The sequence below is a fragment of the Plecotus auritus genome (genome assembly GCF_963455305.1).
Source record: "Plecotus auritus genome assembly, chromosome: 9".
Taxonomy (NCBI): Eukaryota; Metazoa; Chordata; class Mammalia; order Chiroptera; family Vespertilionidae; genus Plecotus; species Plecotus auritus.
This window is the reverse complement of record NC_137783.1, coordinates 19,586,041-19,614,009: the sequence shown is the minus strand read 5'-3', so window position 1 is coordinate 19,614,009 and position 27,969 is coordinate 19,586,041. Positions and strand designations below refer to the sequence as shown.

At 57.1% G+C, this 27,969-nt stretch overlaps 2 protein-coding genes across 5 annotated transcripts; one reads left to right on the top strand and one right to left on the bottom strand.

The window, feature by feature from the left end:
* The first annotated feature begins 1 nt into the window (after position 1).
* LZTS2 (leucine zipper tumor suppressor 2) lies at positions 2 to 10,937 on the top strand. 4 transcript variants are annotated; one of them, XM_080688655.1, is made up of 5 exons: positions 2 to 393; positions 5,644 to 6,093; positions 6,709 to 7,356; positions 7,877 to 8,134; positions 8,847 to 10,936. In XM_080688655.1, exons 2-5 carry the CDS (start codon positions 5,686 to 5,688, stop codon positions 9,528 to 9,530), a joined length of 1,998 nt encoding a protein of 665 aa, XP_080544781.1. In that variant the 5' UTR covers positions 2 to 393; positions 5,644 to 5,685; the 3' UTR covers positions 9,531 to 10,936. The 4 variants fall into 4 exon arrangements, with proteins under 4 accessions (XP_080544781.1, XP_080544779.1, XP_080544778.1 ...); XM_080688653.1 differs by having other exon boundaries at positions 256 to 393; positions 6,709 to 7,371; positions 8,847 to 10,937; XM_080688652.1 differs by lacking the exon at positions 2 to 393 and adding an exon at positions 2,971 to 3,108 and having other exon boundaries at positions 6,709 to 7,371.
* Positions 10,023 to 27,962, bottom strand: PDZD7 (PDZ domain containing 7). The gene is given in 19 exon segments (XM_080688651.1): positions 10,023 to 11,178; positions 11,568 to 11,668; positions 11,982 to 12,575; positions 13,073 to 13,144; positions 13,298 to 13,389; positions 13,528 to 13,619; positions 17,092 to 17,267; positions 17,846 to 17,896; positions 18,212 to 18,248; positions 18,250 to 18,308; positions 19,422 to 19,616; positions 20,102 to 20,509; positions 20,910 to 20,970; positions 22,173 to 22,320; positions 22,603 to 22,779; positions 23,251 to 23,425; positions 23,748 to 23,888; positions 26,857 to 27,229; positions 27,895 to 27,962. Coding segments are annotated over 18 exon segments (3,018 nt in total). The 5' UTR covers positions 27,080 to 27,229; positions 27,895 to 27,962; the 3' UTR covers positions 10,023 to 10,962.
* Between the last annotated feature and the right edge of the window lie 7 nt (positions 27,963 to 27,969).

Here is a 27,969-nt window from a genome sequence, read left to right as displayed (position 1 = left end):
CAGAGCAGGGCGGCAGGAAAGCCCTATAGCCAGCTTGGTTAGGACAGCCAAGTAGTTAGCTTAGCTCTCAAACACGTACTACTCGCCCCTTCCCCAGGTCTAAAGCCAAATCCAGTAAGTTGTGAAGCCAGAGGCCAGAGGGCAGCCTCGGGCCACCTCGAGCTACTGCTGGGCTGGGTTCTGGGTCGGCTATTGAGGGGGTGCCGGGCAGACCACTCCCTTCCTTGGGTCGGGGGCGCGGCCTCAGCGGCCCCGCCCCACTCCACCAGGCCGGACCTGGCGGGCGCCCGGAGCCAGGAGCGGACTTGAAAGCCGGCGAATCTGCAGCGAGAGGGTGCCCGCGCTGGAACAGGAGCCGGGCAGGAGCTGGAGCGGCGACGCAGGTGGCATTGGGTGAGTGGTGGGGCCGCAAGGGTGTAGGAACTCGCGCCTCCCACACATCCCGGCTCCAGAGTAAACTTTCCCGTCTGCGAAGCTGGGGGTTGGGATGAGGAGGGGGGGTTCCCCACGCCGGGACGCAGGCGAAGTGTCTGAACAGGAAACCGACACGGAAACTGACACAACCGGGCCCATACACGCGTGCACGCAGACCCATGCACGCACTTGGGACACGCGAACACACGTGCACTCAGGAAAGGACGCGCCCAGTGGGTTACTCTTGCAGTTCTTGGAGCAGCGTCACTGGCCCGGACGGACCCCAGCGGACAGGGACCTCTGTTGTCGCGTAATTGACAACTGACGGGGGGTGGGAGAAAAGGGCCGACCGGTCACGGAAGGGGGTGGGCCGGGTGGGACACCTCACACGGTTCCTACTTCCCCGAGGCCTGCAGGTGAAGACTAAGACGTAAACAGGCACTGAGCACGTGATCACTTTACGGACATATGGGCTGTGCTTCCCCCCACCCCGGCAACAGCGAGGACGTCCCTCCCCAGTCCAGGGCGAGTTTTCCGGGTCCCTTGCGGGGGCTGTAGTCCATTCTCCGCCTAGAGAGGTGATAAACCCTCCTCCAGAAACGGGAGCACTACGCCCCCTGGAGTCGGGGTAGCGCAGGAGAACGGGAGACGGACTGGGGTGGGGTTACCTGGGCTCCTGCCTTCCTTCTCGCGAACACATTCATGGTGCACTCAACCCTGAAGGTATGGAGGCCGGGCACTATTGATGGCAGAGGACAGCAACCTGCCCCCCTTTCCCTGTCCCATACCTCCAGCCTGGGTAGCAGAACTGGGTGCTCCTCCCCCCAAGGTAGGAGCAGAAAACCCACTCACGCAAGAGTGGGAGTCCCCCTCCCCCAAAGCATGCAGGAGCATAATCCTCCCCTCAGTACTGGAGTGGGCCTGTACCCCTCAGGTCGAGGGAGGACGAGTCCTCCGCCCCCATTAGGAAGGGGGCAGGGGCCACCAGCCTCCCTCCTTGCCCCACCCCCCACCCCTACGCACACGCTGAGCCCAGCTGCGGCTGGAGCTTCTGGGCCTGCTGCCAGAAAGGGGAGGAGGCTCCTGGTGCCCCAGGAGGCTGGGATCTGGGCAAGACCAGAGGAGGGGGTCTCTACTGGAGAGAGGGGCTCCCGTCTGTTCTTGTGAGGCTAAGGATCTGGGGTGAGCCTGAGGGTGGCTGGGTTATATTTCCCTTTCCAGGGAAAAAGAAAGAAAAACAACCCTTTCCATAGAGCTAAAAATAGAGCTGAGAGTCGGCCAGGTCTGTGGCCTGGAAGGGGAGGGTGGGGGCAAATGCTCCTTCCTGGGGCAGAGGAGCTCTGGCAGGCCTGGCCCTGAGGGGGGAGGGGGGTTGGGGGCAGGAGGCTGTCCTTGCCCAGGGATGCTGGCATCAGCTGACCTGCCCAGGTCACAGAGACCCCTACAGGAAAGTATGTGTGGTAGAATGTTTGAGAAACGTGTACGTGTAAGAAGTTGTGACTGTGAATAAGACCGTCAGTGTGTGAAAGATGCTCAGGAGAGGAAGTGTGTTTAAGATTGTGACTGGGTGCAAGGACTGCGAGTTGTGAAAGCCTGTGCACAAGTAGCTGTGTGACTCCGAGTATGTCTCTGTGTGAGTGGGCCTGAAAGATTACAGAACATGGCACCAGGAGATGAATGGGCTCTGATTTGTGGGTGTGTGAAACTGAAGGTGGGAAAGGTTGTGTTCTTTGCCAGAGGTTGAGAATATTGGTGACCCCGACAAGACAGTGGAATGTTGTGAGGCTGGTGTGGGTTTGGACCAGTAATTTACCCCAGTGATTGTTCAAGGGCCAGGGGCTACCTCTCCGAGCAATGACCGTTCTCCTAGCAGATGACTCTGGGAAGGCTGAAGAACACAGAGCCGCCCCTGGGGGAGGCCTGGGCTTAAGGTGGGGAGGGTACAGTGCGGTGGAGTCGAGTAGGGGCCACGCCGAGGTCCGGGGGCGGGATTACTGGGTGTGTTTTCCGAACCTGCCACCAGGTGGCGCCGCCTCCGCAAAGCCAAGTGTGCCTCCTCCTGGCCGCTGGGGGTGGGGCGGGCACCGACCGAGCCTTGGTCCCCGGCTGGCGCTGGCGCTGGGGCGCAGGGCCCCAGCCGCTGTAGAGAGTGGGCGGCAGCTGACCCTCAGCTTCCCGCTCTGGACTCTGAAGTCGGAGAGTGTGTCTGGGGTGGGGAGGGGGAACGCGAGGGGAGCGCTTCGACTGGAGGAGCGAAGGGGGCAGGGCGGCCGCCGCGGCTCCGGGCCCTTTGTGCTTGAACAATGACCAGCTGCCGCTGGCCCCGCGTTCGGGGTTGAGGTGGAGAGTGACCCGCCGCCGCCGAGTCTTAAGCTGATCGAACCCCCAGATACACCGCCACCCGGCTTGGGGGAGAGGGGGTCCGGCTTTGCAGCCCCCGCGTGCGCCCGGACACGCGTGACGCGCAGTGTTAGCGCGTGGCCGCGCCCCGGGGGCGGGGACGCCCCTGGGACCCCACCCCCGCGCTGCACCGCCCACTCCGGTCGGGCGGGGGTTGCCCCGCAGGGGGCGCCGCGGAGGCGGGGCGGGTTGGGCCCGGCGGCTGCGAGTGGCCGCGCGCGGGCTGAAGCCGGGCGGCTCGCCGGAGGAGCGCGGGGGGCGGCCCGGGGCTGAGCATGGAGCAGAGCGGTGGAGGTGAGGGGGGCCGAGGCGGGGAGGTGATCTGGGGGCGCCCCCAACTTCTGCGTGGCGGACGGCCAGTGGGAAGGGGGCATTCCACAGCGGCCCCCACTTTATGGAAGCGGAGGCGGTGGGGGGGCTCTGAAGGGTGGAATGGGGGCTCCCGGCTTCCTGTTGCAGAATGGGAACTCGTGATCCCAAACGCGTTCCCACTTGACTGCTCCTTGGAATTTGGTGAGGGGAGACTTTCCCCAACTCTTCCACCCCCAAAACGGATCTGTGGGCCTTCAGACCTTGGCTAGACCTCTCTAGGGCCGTGGCTGAACGCTACCCTCCGCTCCCCCCGGCCCACTAAGGTGGGTTGCTGTGCCAGAGGGGTCACTTCAGGAGTGCTGGGGAGAGTGGGGGTTCCCATTCCCACAGCCAGAGACGGTTTTCTCAAAATGGAGCCTCTACTTGCCCCTCCTTCTCTCTCAGGCTCCAAGAGCGGGAGCCTGGCTGGCTGGGCCTGGCTTTCCAGACGCCTGGCTCTGGCTCCAGCTCCGTGGGTGTCTGGTTCGCAGGGCCCAACTTTGTCTCTTCTGGATTTAGGGGCCCCTGGCTCCGTGAGGTTCAGGGCTCTGGCCTCACTGAGTCTGTCTGTCTCCTTGTCTACCTGACACCCTGGGGCCTCTGAGTCTTTGTCTCTGGTCTTTTGGGTCCCTATCTCTGAGTCTCCTCCCCTCAGTTTTCACTTTCTCAGTGCTCACTGAAGTGGGGAGATGCAGACAGAGGTGCCAGCCCCTACTGCCCCCTAAGAAGCCCCTTCCCCACTGTTTTCTCATGCTCTGGAGCCGTCTGGGAGAGGGCAGAGGAGGGGGTATTCCATTCACTTTGCTCAGGGCTGGCACTTGTGTGGTAGACAGTGCTCACCACTCCCCCCCTCCCCCTCTCCCCAGTTCCTCCTGCCTCAGTCTGGACATCTTCCAGGGTCTCGGGGTCTTTGACTTGAGTTGGGAGGTGGGGGTGGACTTAATGGAACACAAGCAAGAAAGAAGGGGAGCAGATCAAGCAAAGGAGTCAGATAATCTCTCTCCTCTCCCACATTCCAGTGAGTGACAAAAATCAAGCTCCCACTCACCCAGTTGGCCCTGCCTGCATGCCACCCAGGCTCCCACCCTCTCTCACACATGCTCCTATTCACACACACACTCCTTTGTACGCACTTATACACACTCACTTTCCTGTTCACACACTTGTGTAAAATAATGTGAGTTTACATATAAACTCAGGTATATATGAGTGGACATCTGTCCAAACATATTCTCTCATGTAGTCACACTCATACGCCACAAATTCACTTACTATGTATGCATTTGTAACTTTCACATACTTTCTAAGAGTGACCCCCCCTATTCACACACATACTTACTCTTATAAAATACACCCATATGAATTCACACATGTACTAATGTATATATGAATGTATCTCCCTACCCATATCTAATCACATACCCTCATTCATGATGTTTTCACACACCTTCTCATATACACTGTGCTCGTTTTCATGCTGTGCATCCAGTCACACACACAAAGCACACACTCCTGCTCCTACGCAGTTCTCTGTCCACCTCTTGGCCCCTGCTCTGCATGATGACTTCAGCAGATGCCTGAGTCCTGGTCTTCGTCCTCGCCTCAGGATGGAGGGAGTTCCGGGTGGAGACTTGCTGTCCCCTTCCAGGAAGGAGGAGGGCCTGGGAGGTGGAGCCCTCTTCCCTGGGCTCCAGGGAAGTGAGATCTTGAAGCAGCTGCCAGAGGTGATGGTAGGGCTTCTACCCTCATCCCTTTGGGATCACACCGGGGACCACCTAAAGCTGGGAGGTTTCATAGAAGCTGGCAGCAGGCCTGTGTAGATTCCTTTAGGCCCAACTGATTGGGTATGGTGAGGCTACAAGTTGTCATGGCAACAAGCATGAACCTGCATGGAGTCAGGAGATCCCAGAGGGCACCTCTGGGCTCCCTAAGAGCTCTGAGTTTCTTGTTTGGCCAGCTTCACCCTTGCCGCCTCTGTGTCTGGGAGAAACTGAGGCCCAGCTGGGGGAGGCTGGGCACTGCCTGGCCTTGGCTCTTTGTTCCCTAATTACCATCTGAGTTGCTGACTTAGTCCCTGAGGTTACTTCTGCCCAAACTGCCCTCTAATGAGGCCACCTGTCCCAGGGGACTTGATCCGCCCAACAGCCTTCCTGACTTGAGTCCTGGCCTCTGTGGGGGATCCAGTTTGGGGCTGGGCCCTGCAGAACCACTAGGCCTCCCCTCCCCTCATCATCCCTGCTCAGTAGACTCAGTCCTGTGCCCTGTCCAGAGCCAAGCTGGGCAGTGGTCTGGGGTGCAGGGAGACCCAAGGTTCATGCCAGTGCTCGGAGGGGGAGCCTTGGGGGCATCAAGTAGCTAACATTATTGATATCAGGGGGCTGTTCGACCTGAGACGAGGGGTCAAGAGAGGGACTTGGAACCTTTCATAGGAAGGGGGCTCAAGGTGGAGGGACTCTGACACCGCTGCCCTGCTTGCAGGTTCCCCTGGAGGCCTACGGCCAGGCCAGAGGTTCTGCCGCCATGGCCATTGTGCAGACTCTGCCGGTGCCACTGGAGCCCGCTCCTGAGGCCACCACGACCCCGCAAGCTCCAGCCATGGGCAGTGTGAGCAGCCTCATCTCAGGCCGGCCCTGCCCTGGGGGGCCAGCTCCTTCCCGCCACCACGGCCCCCCTGGGCCCACCTTCTTCCGCCAGCAGGATGGACTGCTGCGGGGTGGCTATGAAGCACAGGAGCCACTGTGCCCAGCTGTGCCACCCAGGAAGACCGTTCCTGGCACCACCTTCACCTACATTAACGAAGACTTCCGGACAGAGTCACCATCCACCCCCAGCAGTGACATCGAGGATGCCCGAGAGCAGCGGGCACGCAATGCCCACCTCCGTGGCCCCCCACCAAAACTCATTCCTGTCTCCGGGAAGCTGGAGAAGGTGAGGACCAGCCTTCCTTTAGGGCCTGGGTGGAATCAGGAGCCCCCTGGAGAAGCTGGAGGAATTTGGAGGTCTATGTAAGAGTGAGGGCTCCAGATTCACCAGACCTGAGTTCTAATCCCAGCTCTGCCTCATTCTGGCTATATTACCTCAAGGGAGTCACTTAACTGTCCTGAGCCTGTTTCCATATATGTGACATGGAGGTGATAGGTCAGCTCTCATAAGTTTGTTGTGAAAATTAAATAATATATGTAAAGTGCTTAGCCTAGTACCTGGCATATACTATGCACTCAATAAATGTTAGCTATTTGAAATTGCTGTTGTTATACAACAGCAGTGTGATTGACTTTGAGCAAACCTTTAACTATGCTCAGCCTCCGTTTTCTCACCTGTAATATGCGGATAGTGATAATGTTTTACTCATGTGGCTTCTGTAATGACTAGAGATGAACCTTTTAAATTACTTGACATAAAGCTGACACGCGGGAGGCTCTCAGTGGTAGCAATTATTAATATATGGGGATGGGGGACCCCAGATGGGAAGACAGGGAGTATAACAAGGGCTTTGAAAGATTGAGTAGCTCATCCCCAGTGTCTCATGGCACCTCATTTCAGAACATGGAGAAAATCCTGATCCGCCCAACAGCCTTCAAGCCAGTCCTGCCCAAACCTCGAGGGGCGCCGTCTCTCCCCAGCTTCCTGGGTCCTCGGGCCACCGGACTGTCTGGGAGCCAGGGCAGCCTAACACAGCTGTTTGGGGGCGCTGCCTCCTCCTCCTCTTCCTCCTCCTCCTCAGCTGCTGACAAACCTTTGGCACTGAGTGGCTGGGCCAGTGGCTGCCCATCAGGGACGCTGTCCGACTCCGGCCGAAACTCACTGTCCAGCCTACCCACTTACAGCACTGGGGGTGCTGAGCCAGCCACCAACTCCCCAGGTGGGCACTTGCCCTCCCATGGCCCTGGGCGGGGAGTACTGCCAGGGCCAGCCCGAGGAGCCCCTACTGGGCCCTCCCACTCGGACAGTGGCCGATCTTCCTCCAGCAAGAGCACAGGCTCCCTGGGAGGCCGCATGGCTGGAGGCCTCTTGGGCAGCGGTCCCCGGGCCTCCCCTGACAGCAGCTCCTGTGGGGAGCGCTCCCCACCACCGCCCCCACCCCCTCCACCCCCTTCGGACGAGGCCCTGCTGCACTGTGCCCTGGAAGGGAAGCTCCGTGACCGTGAAGCAGAGCTGCAGCAGCTGCGGGACAGTCTGGATGAGAGTGAGGTGACCATGTGCCAGGTGTCGTCAGTGGTGATAATGGGGGTGGCATGGCAGGACATCCAGAGGTGCTGGGAATCCAAGGAGCATTTCTGTTTGTTTCAGGGTGGGGGCAAGTGGTGGGCAGTTGTACTTGTGACCCCATTCCCACCTAGTTATCTGGCTTAACTGTAGAGTGGTGAGGATTCAAATCCAGCACTACCATTTACCTATTAGTATTAAGCCTCAGTTTCCTCATCTGTAAATGGGGATATTTTTATTCTCTCAGAGTTATGAGCAAGGCAAAGGGTGGAAAGTGTTTAGAATAATGCCCGGCACTTAGGAAGTGCTACATAAGTGCTTGCTATTACTGTTGTTTCTATTATCATAAAAGGACTTGTCACTGTTGTCATATTATTACAGTTGTTTAGTGTAATCTAGCCGCCTAAAGCCCCAGTAGGCCACCAGAGCAGTCAGTGATTGGGGGCAGCTAGGGCTCGAAGTTTGGGGGAGCTGCCAGGACCCAGGTCTGCCTTCTCGCCCACAGGTGTATGAGGATCGGCAGCGGCACTGGCAGCGGGAGCGCGAGGCCCTGCGAGAGGACGGCGCGGCCCAGGCGCAGCGGGCCCAGCGAGCTCAGCAGCTGCTGCAGCTGCAGGTGTTCCAGCTGCAGCAGGAGAAGCGGCAGCTGCAGGATGACTTTGCACAGCTGCTGCAGGAACGTGAGCAGCTAGAGCGGCGCTGCGCTACCTTTGAGCGAGAGCAGCGGGAGCTCGGGCCCCGGCTCGAGGAGACCAAGTGGGAGGTGGGTCAGACCAGGGGGGAAAGGAGCAGGGTCCTGCGGGAGCAACCCCTAGAAAGAGGGGCCTAGGAACACCCCAGGAGCCTGCCACCCCTAGAGGGCCTCCCCTTCCTCACCTCTGTGGGATGAAGATCCCCCTCTGACCTCCCTTGCTGCGGGGGAGCCTCCTTGTGCTTCCATGTTTGGCCTCCTCATTAGCCTGGTCTAGTGCCCATAGCCGTTGGCATTCCCACCCACTGCCTTCCAGCCAATAATAAGAATGTAGTGCTTGCTATGCACCAGGCACTATTCAAAGCATGTTACATAGACTATATGTCGTCCAATCTTCATTAACAGTCCTATGAGGTGGGTCCTGTAAATATCCCTATTTTAGAGATGCAGAAACTGAGGCCCAGAAAGGCTGGAGCCCAAAATTATACCCAGGCGGTGGCAGAGTTGAGATTTGAATCAAGTCAATCTGACTCCTTTGTGTATGCTTTTAACCAAAATGGTTTAGAGACACCACTTTGAAGGGAAAAAATCTGGTTCTGTATCCACTTTAGCCGCTGACTAACTGTATGACCTTGAACATGTCGCTAGGCTTGCCTCAGTATCTTCATCTGTAAAATGGGTATAAGGATCAAACCTCCTCTCCAGAATGTCCAGCATGCTGTCAGGGCCTGACCCCCTGGGAGAACCCTTCTCACCATCCTTCCTGCCTGCCTCCCACCACCAGGTGTGCCAGAAGTCGGGCGAGATCTCCCTGCTGAAGCAACAACTGAAGGAATCTCAGGCAGAGCTGGTGCAGAAGGGCAGTGAGCTGGTGGCCCTGCGGGTGGCCCTGCGGGAGGCACGGGCAGCACTGCGGGTCAGTGAGGGCTGGGTGCGGGGTCTCCAGGAGGCAGCCCGAGCACGAGAGCTGGAGCTGGAGGCCTGTTCCCAGGAGCTGCAGCGGCACCGCCAGGAGGCTGAGCGGCTTCGGGAGAAAGCTGGGCAATTGGACACCGAGGCAGCTGGGCTCCGGGAACCCGCTGCGCCACCTGCCACTGCTGACCCATTCCTCCTGGCAGAGAGTGATGAGGCCAAGGCACAGCGTGTGGCAGCCGGGGTTGGGGGCAGCCTGCGGGCCCAGGTGGAGCGGCTGCGGGCCGAACTACAGCAGGAGCGGCGGCGAGGCGAGGAGCAGAGGGACAGCTTCGAGGGAGAACGGCTGGCCTGGCAGGCAGAGAAGGAGCAGGTGATCCGCTATCAGAAGCAGCTGCAGCACAACTACATCCAGATGTACCGGCGGAACCGGCAGCTGGAGCAGGAGCTGCAGCAGCTCAGCCTGGAGCTGGAGGCCCGGGAGCTCGCTGACCTGGGCCTGGCGGAGCCAGCCCCCTGCATCTGCCTGGAGGAGATCACTGCCACTGAAATCTAGGGCCCTTGGGGTCCCAGCTCTGCAGGGAGCTCTACTGAAAGGGAACAGCTGCCTCAGGTCCACTGAGGGCCCCAGAGCCACTCGAACCCTGGGATCCAGGCCTCTGGGCCTCTGCCAAGGACCCAGGGCTGCCCTGTGACTTGGATGAGCAAGATCAGACCCCTTGGAGGTCCCTGTATTCGCTATCACCCAGAGGCTCCTGCTCACTCAACCTGTTTCACTCCCCACCTGTTGCCAGTGCCACTCTGCCAACCCCATTCACCCCAAACGCTCACCAGCTCAACCAGCCAGGGGACTGGGGAGAGGAAGGAGCTCCCTCGTCTCCACACTCCAAAGCCAGAGAGAGCCAGACAGCGCCAGCTGCTCCAGATGTGCCTGCCCTACCCTGCCCATGTTGGGGGACAGGGCTGGGACGGGGTCTGATCCCCAGCTTCCAGCTCTGCAGCCTCTCACCTGTGGTGAGGGGGGCTATAGTCAGACCAAAGGAAGAACTCAGAAATGTCTTGTTTATTTGTGTTTGTGACCAAGTTGCCCCTCCCTACACCCTGGTGTATGGCCTTGTTTTCACTTGTATATTTTTCACACTGTAAATTTCTTGTACAAACCCAAAGAAAAAAATTAAAATTTTTTTTGATTTTTAAAAAAAGGTGAGTGTGTTGGATAAAGATTATGGGAACTTGTTTGACCCTCCCCCAACCCCTCTTTATTTGCTGGCTATTCCCCTACCCCTCACGGAGGTCTTCTGGGGAGAAAGGGAGCTGGGGAAAGGACAAATCCAGTAGAAAGTCTGCAGTTAGTGGACTGCAACATGAAATGTCTCTCTGGGTTGGAGAAATTAGAAAAGACTTCCATCCTGTTCCTTGCATAGAACACTGCTTGGGGCTGGGAGGTGGATGCAATGACTGCTTGAGGGCTACCTCTGAGAGTCCATGTACCCCAGTGCTTGGGAGAATCAAAGGGGGCATCGTGAGAAAGTACCCTCTAATCCCAAATTCCAGACCTTGGGCTTCTCGACCTTCCTGTCTTGGGAGGTTAGGAGCAGTGAGTAGGTGACACAGGCTGCCCAGTAGCACCTTGTCCTTGACACCAAGTTTGTCTGGAAAGGGCAGAGCCTCGGGGGAGGAAGAAAGCAGGGAGATCTGAGCCACCCACGTGGAGCTTTGGGAGTAGGCAAGGCAAGCAGGACTGGGAGGTTCCTGAGTCAGAAGGTCAGTAGGGAGGTCTGGGAGAGCAGGAGGATTCTGGGGTCAGTGGGAGGATCTGAGGTCAGTGGGAAGAGTCATGGGATAGGTGGGGAGAGCCGGATTAAAATCTGGAGTCTGGAAGGTTGTAGAGGGGACTGGGCAGGGGGTGTGGCGACAGTGGGAGAGGTCTGGATATTGTTGGGAAGGGCACTGAGGTTCTGGCAGCCAATGGGCGTACCACCCAGGGGTCAGCGGGCAGGGGAATGGTCTGGAGGAAGGAGCTGACCGCTGGGTGCTGATGAGTCAGAGGGCAAGGGTGGTGGGTCAGGCCAGGGGACCCGGACCACAAGCTCCATGGGCTCCCGAGCTTTGTTTCGATACGCCCGGCGGATGGTATCCACTGCTCGCTGGTGGGTCACCTGCTCCAGACTCTCTCCATCCACTGCCACCAGCTCGAAGCCAGCCTAGGATGGGAGTGGGAGATCACAGCCCTGCTCCTCAGGTCACCCCCTACTCCAGCACCCAACCTCCACCTCCACCGGCGAGGACACTCCTTCTGGGTGGAGGGGATGGACAATGGGACTTTTGTGCCTGGAGCTGTTGGGGGCTGGGTGGGGCACAGACAATGGCCCTTTGTCCCTTGGGGCAAGGGGTGGAACAGGATGGGCCGCCCTCAGGCCCAGGCTGGCATGAGGGGACAGATTTTTTCCTTGGCCAGCTCATCCTGACCCCTCTCCTCCCACGACCTGGTCTAAACATGCCTGGCTGGCAGATGCGCATGAACCAGCCTGCCCCGGCCAGAGGCCAGAATCAGCTCCAGGCTGAGGGAGTGGACGGGGCTGGCTTCACCCACCTGCAGGGCCCCACTGAGGAAGGCGGCCCCCCCAGGGAAGATCTTTTCTATCTTCACCATGGGCTGCACCTTGGACTCGATACCCCCCGAGATGCTGATGCCTAGAGAGAATGAGAAACACAGGATAAGCGTGTGCCATACCCCTACAACCCAGAGCTCCCAGGATAGACTCAGGACCCCATCCCCAAATCCGGGGCCCCCAATTTTCCCAAACTCCAATTCTGTTACTACTCAATCCTCAACTCCAAAATCCTCTAGGTCTCAAAGCTCCCAAATCTATAGATTCCCCCAACTATACTCCAATACCCAGATTATTTTCCTAGGCCCAGGCCCCTAGTCACATCCCCAAACCAGGCCCACCAACCTTACCCAAACCCAAGAGCCCCTGCCAGGCCCAGTCCCACCCGGACTCACCCAAGGACTGTTTCATCTTGGACAGCGTGACTGTCCTCAGCTCCCCGCTGGCGGCCTTCGTGGCTGCCTGCTCAGCTGTCCTGCCAGTTCCATTCTCGCTGGACCCTTGACTGCCTCTCGCCTTGGCTACCTGCCCATCTAGAGGTCGTGGCAGAGGGGGCCTGGCCTTCCGAGGCTTATGGTAGCGCCCGTTGGCCATGCTGGGGGTGAGGATAGGCGCTGGGGATGGGGAACGCCTGCGTCCAGGTGATTTGCCTCGGCCCCGGCTGCGGCTGCGGCTGCGGCTGCGGCTCTGGGCCGGGCCCTGGCTCTGGCGAGGGCCTTCTCGGGTCAGGGGCTCTGTCAGCAGCCAGTTAGGCCTCGGGGGCCGGGGAGCAACGGGGGGTGGCTGGGGAGGGGGTGTGCAGGTGCTTCGGCGTGGGGCAAAGGCATCTACTGGCACGTCTTGGAGAGGGGGGATCCCTTTATGAGGGTGGCAGGAGGCAGAGCTACCCAGGGAGACCTGGAGGTCCCCCAGCCGCTCCCTCAGCTCCCCATCATCTTCCTCCTCAGAGAAGCCATTTGCAGGCAGCAGGTAGAAGCCTCCACGGCTGTCTGGGGAAGACGGCCAAGGTCAGGCTGCCCCCCTCATCAGCCCAGACCACCTTGCCAAACCCCATTCCTTGCCTTTCTAAGGCCTAGGAGACCAGGCCTGAGTTTGCTGGGCCCTACGGCAGCATTCCCCGCAGTGAGGGCCACTGCCCGTGTTCCATTGTAACAGTACTTCATACTTTCTATTGTAATAGTTACGGCTTTTTTAAATGTGTCTAAGAAAAAATATGACTCACACACCAAACTGGTAATTTCTTGGAGGTTATTGCACAGACTGATTTAAAAAGTGAGTGTGTTTAAAACCAATTATTAGGTAAGTAATAGTGGTGAGCGGATGTGGCAGAAATGGTTCTGGTGGATGAGGGCTTTCCTTCAGGAGCCACACACACCTCTGAAACCACAACACCCACAGTCCCTGGGGCAGGGACGAAAGAAGGCCTGTCCTCCCTCCCCCAGGCCCCCCTGGGTGTGCCCCCTCCGGCTCTGGGACTCTGACTGACCAGGCACGGGGGTGATGAGGTGACGCTTGGGTGGTGTGTCTTGCCGGGCTGGTCGCAGAGCAGGAGGCCGTACTGGTTGGAGAGAAGAGGTCAGCGGCAGGGACGGGCTGACAGGCTCCCTGATGGACACAGCTGGAAGGGCTCTGCCCCCTTTCCCTTGGAATATGCCACCCCCATCCCCACCTGGGGCTCAGGATCCACAAGTCCTGCCCCCCAGCTGCTGACCTGCCCGGCTCTTGAGGGCCTCAAACGCCTCCAGCTCCACAGGCATCACCATGCTGTCGAAGCGGCCCAGGTCTGTGGGGGCCACCACACTCCTGGGAGAGGGCGAGACGGGGGTGGGCAAGGGTTCAGTTCTGAAGGTGCCGGGGGTGGGGGCTTCAGCCCTGGGATGGTTGGGGGAGGTATCAGGGGTCCCCCTCCTGCCCAAATTCCTTCCTACAACCCATCCCCACCTGATGTCCCGCAGCAGCAGCAGCTTTGCGGGCTTGTCCAGAATGGCCAGCAGGGGCCTCACCAGGTCCTCCACGCCGCCCTCGTGCACGTACTGCAGAGACAGGCACCACAGGTCAGAGAGCAGCAGGGACTTCCCGAGCTGGGCCAGGGGCAGTGCCTGGACATGTCGGGGCAGGGGTGGGGGGGCCCATGTTAGGAAGGGCTCTCCCCATCCCCGGGCTGTCCACAGGGTGTCTTATCTTGGTGACTAGGTGAAAGCCTGCAACAATGCCCTGACCGGTTTGGCTCAGTGGATAGAGCGTCGGCCTGCAGACTGAAAGGTCCCAGGTTCGATTCCGGTCAAGGGCATGTACCTTGGTTGTGGGCACATCCCCAGTGGGGGGTGTGCAGGAGGCAGCTGATCGATGTTTCTCTCTCATTGATGTTTCTAAGTCTCTATCCCTTACCCTTCCTCTCTGTAAAAAAAAAAAATCAATAAAAATATATATTAAAAAAAAAAAAAAAAAAGAAAGCCTGCAACAATAATAACAGACTTGTAATAGTGAAGACAGCTATGGGGCAGGCACTTTTCTAAGCCTTTTACACATCTCTCATTTAGCCACCAACCACCTTGAGAGATGACATTATTTATTCCTGGTTTGCAGATGAAGAAACCGAGGCTCAGAGAAAAGGACTTTGCCAACGCCACACAGATGAGGAAGCACGAAGAGGGGCTGAAACCGGAGAGGTCTGGCTCTGGCCTACGCTGTACGGGAAAAGCATGTGCAGTGAGTGGACTCTCCTCCCCACCCCCTCCTTCCAAGCAGAAGGAAGGAATTTGAGCCAAACACTAGGCTGTGGGCCTGGCTGGCCCATCATTTGTCTGCACACAGACCTACAAATTAGCCTTTGTCCAGGGCTGGAATAAGGACCCTGGAGACGGGGTGGCTCTACAGAAAGCCTCTCCAGTCAGTACTCAGGATGGAGGAGGCCCTTCTGCCTGGCACTGCCCGGATGTCACCGACCACACCCACCTACGCAGACAAACTGGCAAACTGAACACTGGGAGCCACCCTAATGGACACATACCGCTCCCTGGTGGTGAGAGGGAGACACGTACTGATTCAGGGACACAAACACAGAGCATCCTGTATGGGCATAGACACAGAGAAACAGCATGCTCTGGTGGTCAGAGCAAGACTTTCATACATATCTGGAAATAAATAAAAGATAAACTATGTGTGTGGCTCTAAACCACACACAAAGTTATAGGGACTCACACATACACATATGGACAATATACTCCCAGATAGTCACAGATGTGCACAAGCTTCAAGTTCACACTCCTGCATTCAGCACCCACGAAGTGCCAGGCTGTGTACTGGAGGGTGGCAGTGGGGGCACAATAATAAAAATCCTGTTCCAGATCTTCAGGAACTCAGTGTAGTCGGATTGAAGGGCAGGATGAGCCACATGCCCCAGTGAACTATAAACCACTCACAGAGGGAGTCTCAGAGGAGGGTGGGAAGGTCAGAGTGGGCTTCATGGAAGCGGTGGCATTTACACCGACTCTTAAGGATAAATTCATGCCAAAACCGGTTTGGCTCAGTGGATAGAGCGTCAGCCTGCGGACTGGGGGGTCCCAGGTTCGATTCCGGTCAAGCGCATATGACTTGGTTGCGGGCACATCCCCAGTGGGAGGTGTGCAGGAGGCAGCTGATCGATGTTTCTCTCTCATCGATGTTTCTGACTATCTATCCCTCTTCCTTCCTCTCTGTAAAAAATCAACAAAATATATTTTTTAAAAAAAATAAAAAATAAAGGATAAATTCAGGGATCAGCATGAGTGTTGGGAGAAAAGTGCTCCAAGGTTGATGTGGACTAATGGGTAGACAGAAGTTTAACTTGATCGTGAGTTACATAAAGGGCCTCCGTGTAGGCTGTGCAGGTTGTGACAACAGTGTGAGTAGTACCTCTTGAGTTGTGCAATTCATAACCTGTACCAAGCTATGTGGAAACCAGGGGTGATGTGGTGGCTATGGGAAAGCTGAGGTTAGTGGGTTGGGGAGTTAAATCAGGGAGGACCTTGACGGTGAGAACAAGGAACTTGCACTCCATCCTGTCAAAGAGGTTACAAGGGGCTTGGGGAGTGTAAAGTGATCAGAGAGATGGTTTACAATGCCTGGCCTGGAGGCTGTGAGGAGGTGGCTAAGAGGGGGAGAGAGTAGGGGTTCAGGGACACACATCAGAATCACTAGGGGAGCTTTACTCATCTCTCAGGCCACCCCAGAGGATCCAATCTCTTGGTGTGAGCAGGGCTTGGGTCAGCTCTGGGTAGTATTCGGAGCTGTGGGGACACAGTGAGAGGCATCCTAGTTGAGGTGGGGAGAGAGAAGCGAGGGATTAGGAAAAAGGAGCGAATAAAGGAACGGAGGCCCACCTAGTGGCCACAGCCCAGAATTGCATGCTTACAGAGGCTGGTTCAACAGCCAGGCCCACTTAGAGATGAGCATGGCACTTGAGTTTAGTGAAAGCCATTAGCTGCCCCCAACATGATGCACCGATCACAGGGGGCCCTGCTGTAAGCCAGGCCTTGGTAAGGGGATGCATGAATTACCACGCCTCAGTCTCCAGGTGACACATGCCTTAGCCAGACACATGCACACTCACACAGATACAATCGTACAGCTAAGTCAACACAAATCCAGGTATTCCACAGACAGACAAACGCACACATCACCCAGACATACAACACAGCCCCACCCTGACCAAGGTGATGGTGTGGGGGGATCCACAAACGGTTTCCTAAAACTCCTCAGACAGCCCTTGGACACAGGCTCGAGTTCCCAGATTCATCGCAGGGAACCCATCACAGAAACCTGACGGCTGAGACAGCGGGAAGCCTAGATGCTGGAGAGGGCCTTCCAATCCTCCTAGAGGGGGTGACATGTGCCTTCTGTAGTCTCACCAACATTCAGGCTACAAAGATCCCTCACATCTAACCTCTTTGCCACTCTGGAGCCTCTGGTCTGTTTGAAGTGGAAGGAAACAGAGAATAACAGTGTAGGTGTTGAGAGGTTTGGGCTGTGAGGTGGCGGAAGGGACAAGGGATTACTTACCTGTGCCAGGCCTGTTGGCTGACCCAGGAGCAGAAGGAGGCATGGGGATGGGCTGGGGTTTAGAGGAGAACAGAGGCAGGTGACTGCAGGGACTCCTGTACCCCAGTTCATCACCTGCCTGGCTCCTTCTCTCCTCAGCTTAAATATCAGCTCCTCAGAGAGGCCCTCCAAGGCCACATCTAATTTGTGCTCTTGGGTTCCTCTATCATGTTCTTTCCCTTCACAGCACTTCACATGAGTTGTCACTGTGGGTGTTTAGGTTCCAGTGTCCAGCTCCCCTTTCTGGTTGTGAGCTCAGTATGTGTGCAGGTGTGTGCATGTGACAGGGGTGACTTCCGCTTTTAATGACCACTGGCCTCACAGTGTTGAGCCCAGATACTGGTCAGCAGACAGTAGCCTGAATGAATGAGGGCCTGGGTGACTGAGTGACCATGTGCTGGGGCTGGGGGCCGGCTGGAGGCTCACCCGGGAGCAGTGGCGGGTGACGGCCAGCACCTCATCGTCAGTCAGCAGCCGCCGGGCCAGGTCCTGAATAAGGGGCCGACGGCTCTCCCAGGCCTGCACCTGCTCATCCACATTGGGCAGCTGGCTGGAGGGGCTCCCAGACCTGGCAGAGAGCAGGGCCCGGCCCCTTTCCCGGTCTGCAGGGCAGGAGTAAAGGGATATGATGAAGGAGCCTGGAGCCATCCGGAGAGGAGGTAGGGGCTTCCCGAAATGGGGGTCAAACCCCTGGACATTCTGGCTGAGAGGCCCAGGTGCCCCTGATGGAGTCCCAGCCATGCTCCCCAACATAGTCTCCCATAGTGATCTGCCCACCAATGGAGCTCTACCCCAGGCCCCCTGCCCCACATCACAGACCCTCTACCAGTCTGTTCCTTAATGGAGTCCTGGCCCAGTGGCCCTGGGATTCCCTGAACATACACTGTCGAGGTTCCCATTGAGTTCTCACAAGCCTTCCTCATATCCACCAAACCTGTATTTGGGAGACCCAACTCAAACTCCAGAGACCTAAAAATGTACCGCAATATCTGTCTGCAACCCTATTTTTCCTAGTCCAGTTCTTTTAGCTGCCCCCAATATGTACCTCCCTATCTGCCTGGTCCCTTGTGCTTGATCTCAACTGAGTTTAGTCCAAAGACCCTTAGCTGCCCCCAGCATGCACCCCACCCCATCAGCAGCTCTGCTGTAAATCTCTTTGGTAAAGAGATGCATGAATTACCACGTCTCAGCCTCCAGGTGACAAACTTCTGCACAGGTCCCACTCCCCCTGCTAAGAAGAAAAAGGCTCAGCAGCAGGCCCTGTCCCCAGTCTGAAAATGGGGACTGGGGGGTTCAGGACTGGATGGATCACTGGTTGGTATGGATAGTTCAGGCTGGAAGGCGGTGGGATGGGGAGGCAAGGGGCCATGCCATGAGGGTCTTGAGGGCCATGCTCAGGCCAAGAACTTTGTTTACAGGCAGTGGTGAGTCAGTGAAGGTTTTGGATCAAGAGAGGGTACAGTCGGAGCTCTGCTTATAGAGATTCATTTGGAAGCAAATGGATGGAGGCAAGGACCCTAGGGACAAAGTTTGGGGGCACACTTACCTTCAGGGAACAAAGAGAAAGGGGACAGCCTTTGAAGGAGAGAGAGGGGTGGCCTGAGAGGTGGGAGGAGAACCAGGAGAGAGCAGGGCCCTGGGGGCTGTGGAGAGAGAGATGAGTTGAGGAGGGAGGGCTGGCCTGCCGTTATTTGAAGGGATTGTTTCTCCCATTGGGACTGTCACCTTGAAACCCCTGAGGGGGGCGGGGGGCGGGCAGGGCCCAGCTCTTCATCCTCTGGTTGTTTTTGCCTACCCAATATCCACTCTCCCCTCTGGAACACACTTTGATTTCACCCAGGGACCCCCATCCTCAGTGCATGTTCCCCAGGGGAGTTGATGAAAGCGTCTCTCTCCCATATCACAGTGATCTGTGGGGCCTGTGGTCCCAGCTGGGCCAACGAGAGCCTGAGACTTCAGTGGAGACTCTTTGAGGAGAAGCTCTCTTTTCTTTGTGTTGCGACAGTGGCCATCTTAGCTCAAGTGGCCAAAGCCTGCGCGACAATGAAGCCAATCCAGGGAAAGGGAACCAAAGATGAGAGGGGCAGATGTCCAATGAGATTGTTTACATCTTTAGGTCCAGCTTAAATCAGTAGTTGAGCCAAGAGGTGCTTTGTAAAGCTACTTTGAGTTGAGTTTCTGTCACAGGCAACCTCAACAGTCAAGCCATCCACTCTTGGTCCAGTCTCTGAACCTCACATGGGAGATGAGAGGCCCTCTGTGAGGATCCTTAGGAGGCCCCTGACGTGAGTGAAGCCTGCCTTGGCCCTTCCACAGGGGCCCTGATCTAGAAGCCGCTGTGCTCAGGGATGGTTCTAGAAGTGGGTAAGGCCTGTGGAGTTTTGGCCAGGGGAGGTGATGCCAAATATTCTAGGAAAGGAGTGCCCTTCCCTCCCCTCAGACCCGAGCTCCTCCACTTCCTTCTGTGCTGTGACTCTATCAGTTTTCCCTTCTGTAAAATGGGCAGATGAGGTCGTATAAGAATGACCACTACATTTCCTGGGCACCTGTGTGGCAGATAATGTCCTAAGTGATGAACAGACACTAATTCACTTATTCTTCACTGTTCCTAAAGAGATAGGTATTGTTACTTCAGTTTTACTCCTGAAGAAGCTGAGGCTCACAGGGTGGAGTGCTGACTCACGGCAAGTAAGAGGCAGTGTGGGGCTGGATGGCAAAGCGGACTTCTCCTCCCTGTCTGACCGCCCAGCACTTACCTTTCTCCATGTCCAGGCGAGGACGGGGCTTGGCCGGGCTCCCTCTCTCCAGTGTCCAGGCCTCTCTGCGCCCGTCCCCCAGCCGCCCCTGCCGCCCTCCCTTGAAGAAGAGGTTCATCAGTGTCTTGGAGCGTTGCAGGGCCCCCTTCTCCCCAGAGGACCCCGACTTCTCCTTCTTCCGCTGCTTCTTCTCTTCTGCAGACACGAGGGAGCACCCAGGAGGCTGGAGGGCGGGCAGAAGGGAAGGACCAGGGGCAGGGGTGTGGGGAGGGGCAGAGAGAAGGGAGAGTAGGGGACAGACAGGGTCTGCAGCCATGTGGGGAGGTGGGGATGGTGGCGGGGGTGCGGGCAGGGGCCCTCCTCCAATTTTTCACTCCTCCTTTACCCACAGCTACAGCTATGTGAGGAAGCCATGAGGACTGGAGAGAGAGTGTGTGTGTGTGTGTGTGTGTGTGTGTGTGTGTGTGTGTTCAGGTCTGGAAACTCCAGGCTTGAGGGGCTTGTTAGGGCTCTTTTGGGGCTCAGAGGGACTGCAGCTGGGTCTGGGTCTGAGTGTATTCTGGAGCTGAGGCTGGGTCAAGGCCTGGGGCAAAAGGAGGTTTGGGGCCCAGGGTGGGGTCTAAGGGAGGTCTTGGAACAGGGGCTTTAAAGAGAGCAGCAGCCACCCATCCCCCACGTACCCCACAAGGTCAGATGGCTCTGGGAGCGTGTAATGGGGGGCCGGGGTCGGCTGAGGGCCAGCAGCAGAGCAGTCTTGGGGGACTCAGAGAGAGCAGAGTCAACGCGGCGGGCGGGTGAGGGTCCGTCGGAGCGGATGGCTGTGTCCCTGAGGATGACTGTGGGCCGCACGCTGCACCAGGTCTCCACGCGGCCCCCCACATCGGGGTCCGTCTGCATGGCTGTGTCTGCTCGCCCCCAGCCTGGGCCTCGGCCGCTCGGCTCCTCGGGCCCCAGGCAGACATCCATGCGGTCAGAGGGCAGGGAGCTGGAGCCCTCAGCCGAGCTGTAGGGGGCGCTGGAGGCGTATGAGGAGACGCTGGAGCTGCTCTCAGAGGCCTGGGACAGCTGCTGCAGCACCCCGCTGCTCACTGCGGGCATGGGAAAGGCAGGGGCATTTCCGGGGACTGGCAGGTTGCTTCAGGGCCCTGCCAGGCTTGCAGACTACCCCTGGGCTTGGGGGGTTTTGGGAGGATCCGGTAGCAGCCAAGGTTGGAAGCTCAGGATCTGGGCACCCGGCTGCTCAGCATCCTGCCAGTAGGATGAGACCTTGAGGAACTCACTTCTCCACCCACCCCCTTGGGACTCCAGATCCTAGGAGAGCCTGAAACAGAACCTGCAGCTTCTCAGAGGAGGGCCCCAAAACAGCTCTGGGCAGTGTGAAAATCCCAGGAAGATCTTGGTCCCCCTGCCCATTTATTCCTCAGATATTCGGGCCCCACCCTTGGGTCCTGCCCTTTCCCTTCAACCTTGGAGGCCTGAGTCACTTACGTCGGTCCAGCCAACAGTACTCAGAAACCATCTCCTTGTAGGCAGGGTACCGGCCAGTCTCCTGGGGCGGGCATGGTGGGCAGAGGAGGGCATCGGGAGGGGGTCAGAAGGGAGAGTAACAATGAGGAGTGATGGGACAGGAGTAAACTTTTTAACCCTATTACTCTCCATCCTGCTCTAACCACACAAGCCACTTTATTTCTGCGCATGCCAAGTTTCTCCACACTTCAGGGCCTTTGCACTTGCTGTTCCTTCTGATTGGATTCTCTTCCTTCAGCTCATCTTGTGACCCGCTCCTTCCCCCTCTTCAGGTGTCACCTCCTCAGAGAGGCCCCCTCTGGCATCCCCTGACTAAAAGTGTCTTCCTAAATCACCTCAGCCCCTCTCTCTGTTAATTTCCTATAGCATTTGTCACAATCTGCATGTATCTAGTTTATTTATCTGTCTCTGCCAATAGCAAAGACCTTGTCTTGTTCATTGTTGTAGCTTCAGTACCTTGCACAGTACCTTTAGTACCTATAGTAGGTACCAAAAAATATTGAATGAATGGATGAATGAATGAGGGGCTGAGTGGGAGTAGGTAGGAGCCCCTGGGATAATTTGAGAGGAAGGAAAGGAAGAATGGAATGTGGGAGAGGTGGGGAATAAAGGCAGTGGGGGCGGGGAATGGTGGAGGAGGCACTGGATGGTGAAATGAGCGAAAGGCTTAGAGAAGGGACAAGGGTGGGGCAGGGGCCAGGACGAGGCACTAGGCAGAGTGAGGCATCACCTCCTCCAGGAGCCAGAGTGAGAAGGACCTGATCCTCAGGCAAGTGTGAGACCCACATGAATAATGGATCCAGCCACCTCCCCTGAAACCCAATCTCTGGCACAGCCCAGCCCTTCTTGCCCTGTACCCTAAGGATGCCCACCACCTAGGTCCTACCCAAAGCCACAGCTACCACCCCACCTTTCTGGTCATTCCCCCCCCTTTTAATCCTAGGCCTCCACCACTCATACAAAGGGGCCCTACCCTAGACACCTGGGGAGCAGGCCTGGAACAGGCCCTGCTACTGACCACCTGAGTAATTGATTGTGGTGCCTCAGTTACTTAGCTTCTCTGAGCCTTACTTTCTTCTGTAAAATGAGGACAATGCCTGCCCTCCCTCTCAGTGGCTGTGAAAAAGTCCAATAGCAGAGCAATGGGCATAATTAAGAACTAGAGTGCTCTAGGAAGTCTTCCCTACTGTCTGGCCTCTCCCTGACTCCCACAGTTCTGCCCACCTTGATGGTCAACATGATGTGCGTTTGGCCCTTCAGCACCTCCACGGCCTGGCTGTGGCTGATGTCATCGAACCTGACACCGTTGGCCGCCAGGACCTGGTCTCCCACCTTGATACCGTTCTCCTCGGCCAGCCCACCATGATCCACTCTAGGGTCAGACAGGCAGCAGTCTGGTAGGCCCCCAGGCCTGCCCTCCCTCACCCCAGTCCAGACCCTCTTCACTTGGATACAGGGATGCCCCAGTCAAACTCCCTGGCCCTCCTCCTGGTGACCCAGCCCTCCTCTGCTGATCCCACCCGTGACCTCAGCCCTCATTTGAACTTATAGTTGGCCAGGCCTCCCTTGCTAACCCATCCCCAGGTCCCAGCCCAGGTCAAACTCCAAGCCCCATTCCCTACCCTACCAATTTCATTCCCTGCCCATTCCTCACTTGGACACGTAGATGCCCAGGCCAAACTCCTTGCCCCCTCGGATGTTGAAGCCCAGGCAGAAGTCATCGGAGGTCGTGTAGAGGTGGACGATGCGCCGCACCCCGTCCTCTGAGCTGCTCTCTGACGGCGTGGAACTGCACTTCTCCACTACCAGCCGCCGATTCACCACGTCCACCCTGGGGCAGCAGCAAGGAGCCTTCAGCCTGGGCCCCCATCTGCCACCATCCCCCCACCTCCCAGCAGCCCCCATAACTGCAAGGGGAAAGTGGGGCTGCCTTTGGGGGACTTCCCAGGTCTAAGATCTTCAGTGGGACAAGGATTAATCAAATCTGAGAAATCATCCTAATTTTCTCGAGTCCTCATAGGCCCAGGAGGAAGAGGCGCTGTTATTATCTTAAACTCAGCAGCAGCAGCAGCTAGGGGGCAGGGCCACTGGGGTCTGGGATAGCAGAGCTGCAGCGAGGAGGGGGAGAGACAGGGCCTTTTCTCATTTCAGGGTCAGGCCTTAGGGTTTCTGTGACCCAGCCCCAGGGATTGGGAGAAGCAGAAGCCACACCAGCCAGGCCTGTGCAGAACCCTGTACCCTCAGCCTCTCCTGCCACGGCTCTGGGTAGGGGTGCAGGGGCAGGCAGGGCATGCCTTCTCACCACGTGGTCTTCTCCTTGGAGAATTTGATGCCGGGCACGCGGCCCATGCGCCTCACCATCATGTGCAGGCGGCTGCTGCCCGTCAGGACCTTCACGGCACTGCCCATGGTGGTGCTCTCCAGGCTCAGCCCGTTCACCTCCGTGATCTTGTCCCCCACACACAGGCCAGCTCGCTCTGCACCAGGGAGAGGGGTGGCTGGTGTGAGCCATTTGGGAGAAGTTCTCCAGCGTGAGGCTAAGCCCCCATCAGACCAGGCTCCCTGGGCTGAAACGTCTTCCCTGAGATGTGGGATCCCAGGTAGGGTCTGTGTGTTCCATATTAGACTAGGGACCTGTCCAGTAGCCCACTCTGCCCTGAGAGGGGGCCCCATCTCCCCATTAGATCAGGCCATCCAAAGGCCAGGATTCTTCCTCCCACCCCGACAATAGAACCTCTGCGCCCCACTAAGGTGGGGTCACATACGTCCCAGGACCTCACCCCCGGGGACTCTGCTCACCTGCACTGCTCCCCTCCTCCACCTTGCTGACGAAGATGCCCAGGCCATGCTCAGAGCCACCACGCACGCTGAAACCCAGCCTCCCTGCTGGACTCTTCTCCACCCGGACTGCATGGATGATGTCACTCTCATCACTGTTGGCTGTGGGGATGGGGACACAGGCATGACTCCCATGCCTATTCTGAGCACAGTGGACCCCTGGGTTCCCCAGCTTGGGTCCTGCAAAAGCTGAGTTGCTGGTCACAGGCATCTAGGGACCTACATGAGGGGGGCAGCCAATTTCTGAGTTTCTTCTGTGTGACTTTGAGACTGTGGGCTAGGGAGGGAATGGGAGTAGACAGGACAGGACTCCATGTGGGAAGACACTGTTCTCATAAGATAGGGGTGTGTGTGTGTGTGTGTGTGTGTGTGTGTGTGTGTGTGTGTGTGTGATACTTAGCAAGCTTCAGTTTCCCATGCCCACAGGCCTAGGATAGGCCAAATACTTAAAAATACTGGTATTCTGCCCTAACCGGTTTGGCTCAGTGGATAGAGCATTGGCCTGCGGACTCAAGGGTCCCAGGTTCGATTCCGGTCAAGGGCATGTACCTTGGTTGCGGGCACATACCCAGTAGGGGGTGTGCAGGAGGCAGCTGATCGATGTTTCTCTCTCATCGATGTTTCTAACTCTCTATCCCTCTTCCTTCCTCTCTGTAAAAAATCAATAAAATATATTTAAAAAAATACTGGTATTCTGAGGGTCAGAGAGATAGAAAAGAGGTTTAAGAATTTGTGCTATGGAGCACAGCTGAGGGAGTCTGGGCTCTTTAGCTTGCAGTGGAAGTGAGTATGTCAGCTCCCTCTTTAAATAGTTGAAGAACTGTTCTGTGCAAGGTATTAGATGTTTCTGACTGTGCAACCCAGAGGACAGAACAAAACCCACATAGCGGAATTATATGGAGGCCCACTGAGCAAGGGAAAACTTTCTAATGCTTTCAGCTGTCAGACATGGAATGAGTTTTCCAGGAGGGAGAGCGAGTGCCTCGTTTTTGGAGGCATACAAGCTGACACTTGGTAAATCCCTGTCTAGGATGTTGTGGAAGGATCCCTGAGGTGCCTTCTGTCTTCTGCACTCTGTGATTCCGGAAGTAAGGGCTCTAAGAGCCACCTGACTGTCTGAAGAGAGAAACCCCAAACAGCACCATGTGTAGCACGTGCCCAGAGCCCAGAGTGGTCCTCTCCATCAGAGCTGGGAAGTCAGAGGAGGAGGGTCCCGAGGGGCTGGAGCTGTCAGGGAAGGATTCTTGGAGGACTCAGATGGGTGGAATTTGGATGGGTGGAGGGAAGGGAAGACATTGATGAAGGGATGGAGTGAGCAAAGGCTCAGAGGTGGGTCCTTGAGAAGGCCTTTTTGTTGGAGAAAAGTGAGAAGACTAGAGGGGTGAGAAGGTGAGATTTCTTCTTGGGGCTTACTCCAGAATTCTAAATCTCTCTCTCTCTCTCTCTCTCTCTCTCTCTCTCTCTCTCTCTCTCTCTCTCACACACACACACACACACACACACACACACACACACACACACTTCTGTTTCATCTAAGAGAAACCAGAGCAGCTCAGGGAGAAATCCCCAAGGGAAGCCTGTGGGCAGGGATGGTGCAGTACAAATACGTGGGGATCCTGGGACTTCCAGGGCAGTGCCGCAGTGTCCCCCGCCCCCATGTCTTGTAGCCCCTCTGAGGACTTTTGCTCCATGACCAGAATGACAGTGGTGACCCTCAGCAGTGCCCTGCTGCTCACCTAGGGGGAGGCTGAGTGTGTGGATGATGGGTGTGCTGGACCACCGGTGGAGGAAAGCCTGATCCCCGAGTTACATGCTCCACCCCTGCCCCAGAGGCCCGGGTAGAGGAACAGGGATGCCCAGATGGGTCAGGGGGAGGATCAGGGTCGGACAAGTTCAGTCTAGGCTCCAGCCAGGGCACTCTGCTGGCTGAGGGACAGGAGGGGAGCTGGAGATAGTTATCTGGTCCTATCTCCAGAAAGCCCAGGCCCAGAGAGCCCCCGCGTCCCTGCTGTCATTCAAGGTCCTGCTTTGCTCATCTGCTCTTTGTTGTCTCACACCTGTCACTGCAGCCAGGTTGTCTCTTCAGTGCCCGCCCCATCATGCTCCATGCTTTCTACGTCCATCCTTTGTCTGTGACACCTCCACTCCATCACCAGCTGTTCTCCTTGCCGTCTCTAAGCCCTGCTACACTGTAAATTTCTGAAAGTGAAGACTGAGCCTTCTTTCTCTCTAGGTTCCCTGCAGAACCTAACCAGGGCTGGTACAGCACGGGTGTGCAATGAAGCAGCATTAAGAATCTACATAAGCTTAGGCCTCCCCCTCCTTCAGGGCCCAGCCCTGGGGCTCCTTCCCTTACCCCCACCTTCCTTTTCTTCACACTCTTCTAAACATTTGCTACTCTATCTTCATTTCCTTCCTTTTTCATGTGGAACCTTTTATTCCGTTTGCCCAACTGGGCCCTGGTTCCTCCTAGCTCAACACAGAACTGGACACACAAAAGGCTGGTGGATGGAGGATGTCCTCCATCCTGCACAGGCCCCAAAAGGCATATGCAGATGGGTTTGGACAAAGGTAGTGTCTATGAAAAAAACAAAAACAAAACCAGCCGATGAGCAAAGCAGGACCTTGAATGACAGCAGGGAGGTGAGGGCTCCCTATAGACAGGACTAGATATCTCCAGCTCCTCTTCTGTCCCTCAGCCAGCGCCCTGGCTGAATCCTAGACTGGACTTTTCAGACTCTGCTTAGCTCACTTGGGGCTAGCATAACACACACACACACACACACACACACACACACACACACACACACACATTCCCACACTTTCCCGGTGGCTCTGCCCTATTTCCCACCTCTGACCTCTACAATCCTGGAGTCCTAAAGGATTGGCTTAAAGGAGCAAAGGAAGTAGATGAGGAAGAGTGTATGTGTTCCCAGGAGCCCCACCCTCCATCCTTGAGGCTCCCATCTCTTGAGTTCCCCCACCCATATTGGCTCTGCCTCCTTCTACTTAGTGCCATATGTCCTCCCCCCACCCTCCGCTCCAGCCTATGGCTGGGCCCCACCCCCACCTTCAATGGGGGAGTTGATGAGGATGACACGGCCCATGGGAGATGAGGCTCGGATTCCGCGGGAGGGCCCATTCAGCAGCCGCTGTTGCTTCCTCAGCAGGTATCGCGTTGCGGAGCCTGTGTCGCTGCCCAGGTGGCCTCGGGAGGAGAGAGAGCTCAGAGAGCCAGAGCTTAGGTCTCCAAGGCCCAGTGGGTCGAAACCCACTGAGAAACCGTGCGCCATGGCGGCTAGACTACAGGTCCAGACGGAACCTGCTGGCCCTCGAGAGGAGGGCTCTGCGTGCTCCGGGCTCCATGAGCCTTCTGGGCAGGACTGGGTTCCCAGTGAACGGGACCCCTCACCTCTGCTGCCTCTCTGGAGTGTGCACTAGGCCTGCGCAGAAAGAGGGAGGGATTGGAAGAGGGGTGTGAATGCTGCCCCCCAGAATTTCCACCTCTCCCCCTGGTTTGAGCATCCTGCCCTCCCTTGCCTTAGACCAGAGAACTGCCCAATCCAGGCACCACCATGGACTTTTGGAGCTCTTCACACAAGGTCGGTGGGAACCTCTCCTTCACCCCTCACTCCTGCTCTCAGCTGAGTCATCTACTCGGTCCTCTATCCTCATAGGAGGTTGAGTGGAGAAGATGGGATTACTGCAGGCCCTGGGGCTTTAAACGGTGTGAGAGAAATTGGGGCTAGGGCAGTTTATTGCACAGCTCTCCTATGTCTGGGAGTAGGGGGTCAGCCAGTATTTGGTGCTCAGGCCTCAAGGGCTGGGCTTCAGGACCTGGGACAGCTGCAGCCAAAGACCGCAGAGATTTCCCGGCCCAGAGACCCCCCACCCCGCCCCCCGGCTCAGGCCCAGAGTGCTGTCCCCTTTGTCCCCCTCCTCTCTCGTCTTAAGAAGTTGCATGGCCCTCTCCCAGGCTTTGTAGAGGACCTGCTGGCGAGAGCCCCACAACATCCCCCGCAAACCCGGAGCAGATCTCAGCACACCACCCCCGGATCGGTCCTCCTGGTGCCCCACCTCTGGTTTCTCAGCCCCTGGAGCCCCTCACCTGCTAGTGTGTGCGCGGCCGCCGGCCTCGCCCGCCCGCGGGCGCGAGCGACTGCAGCAGCAGGGGACCCCGCCC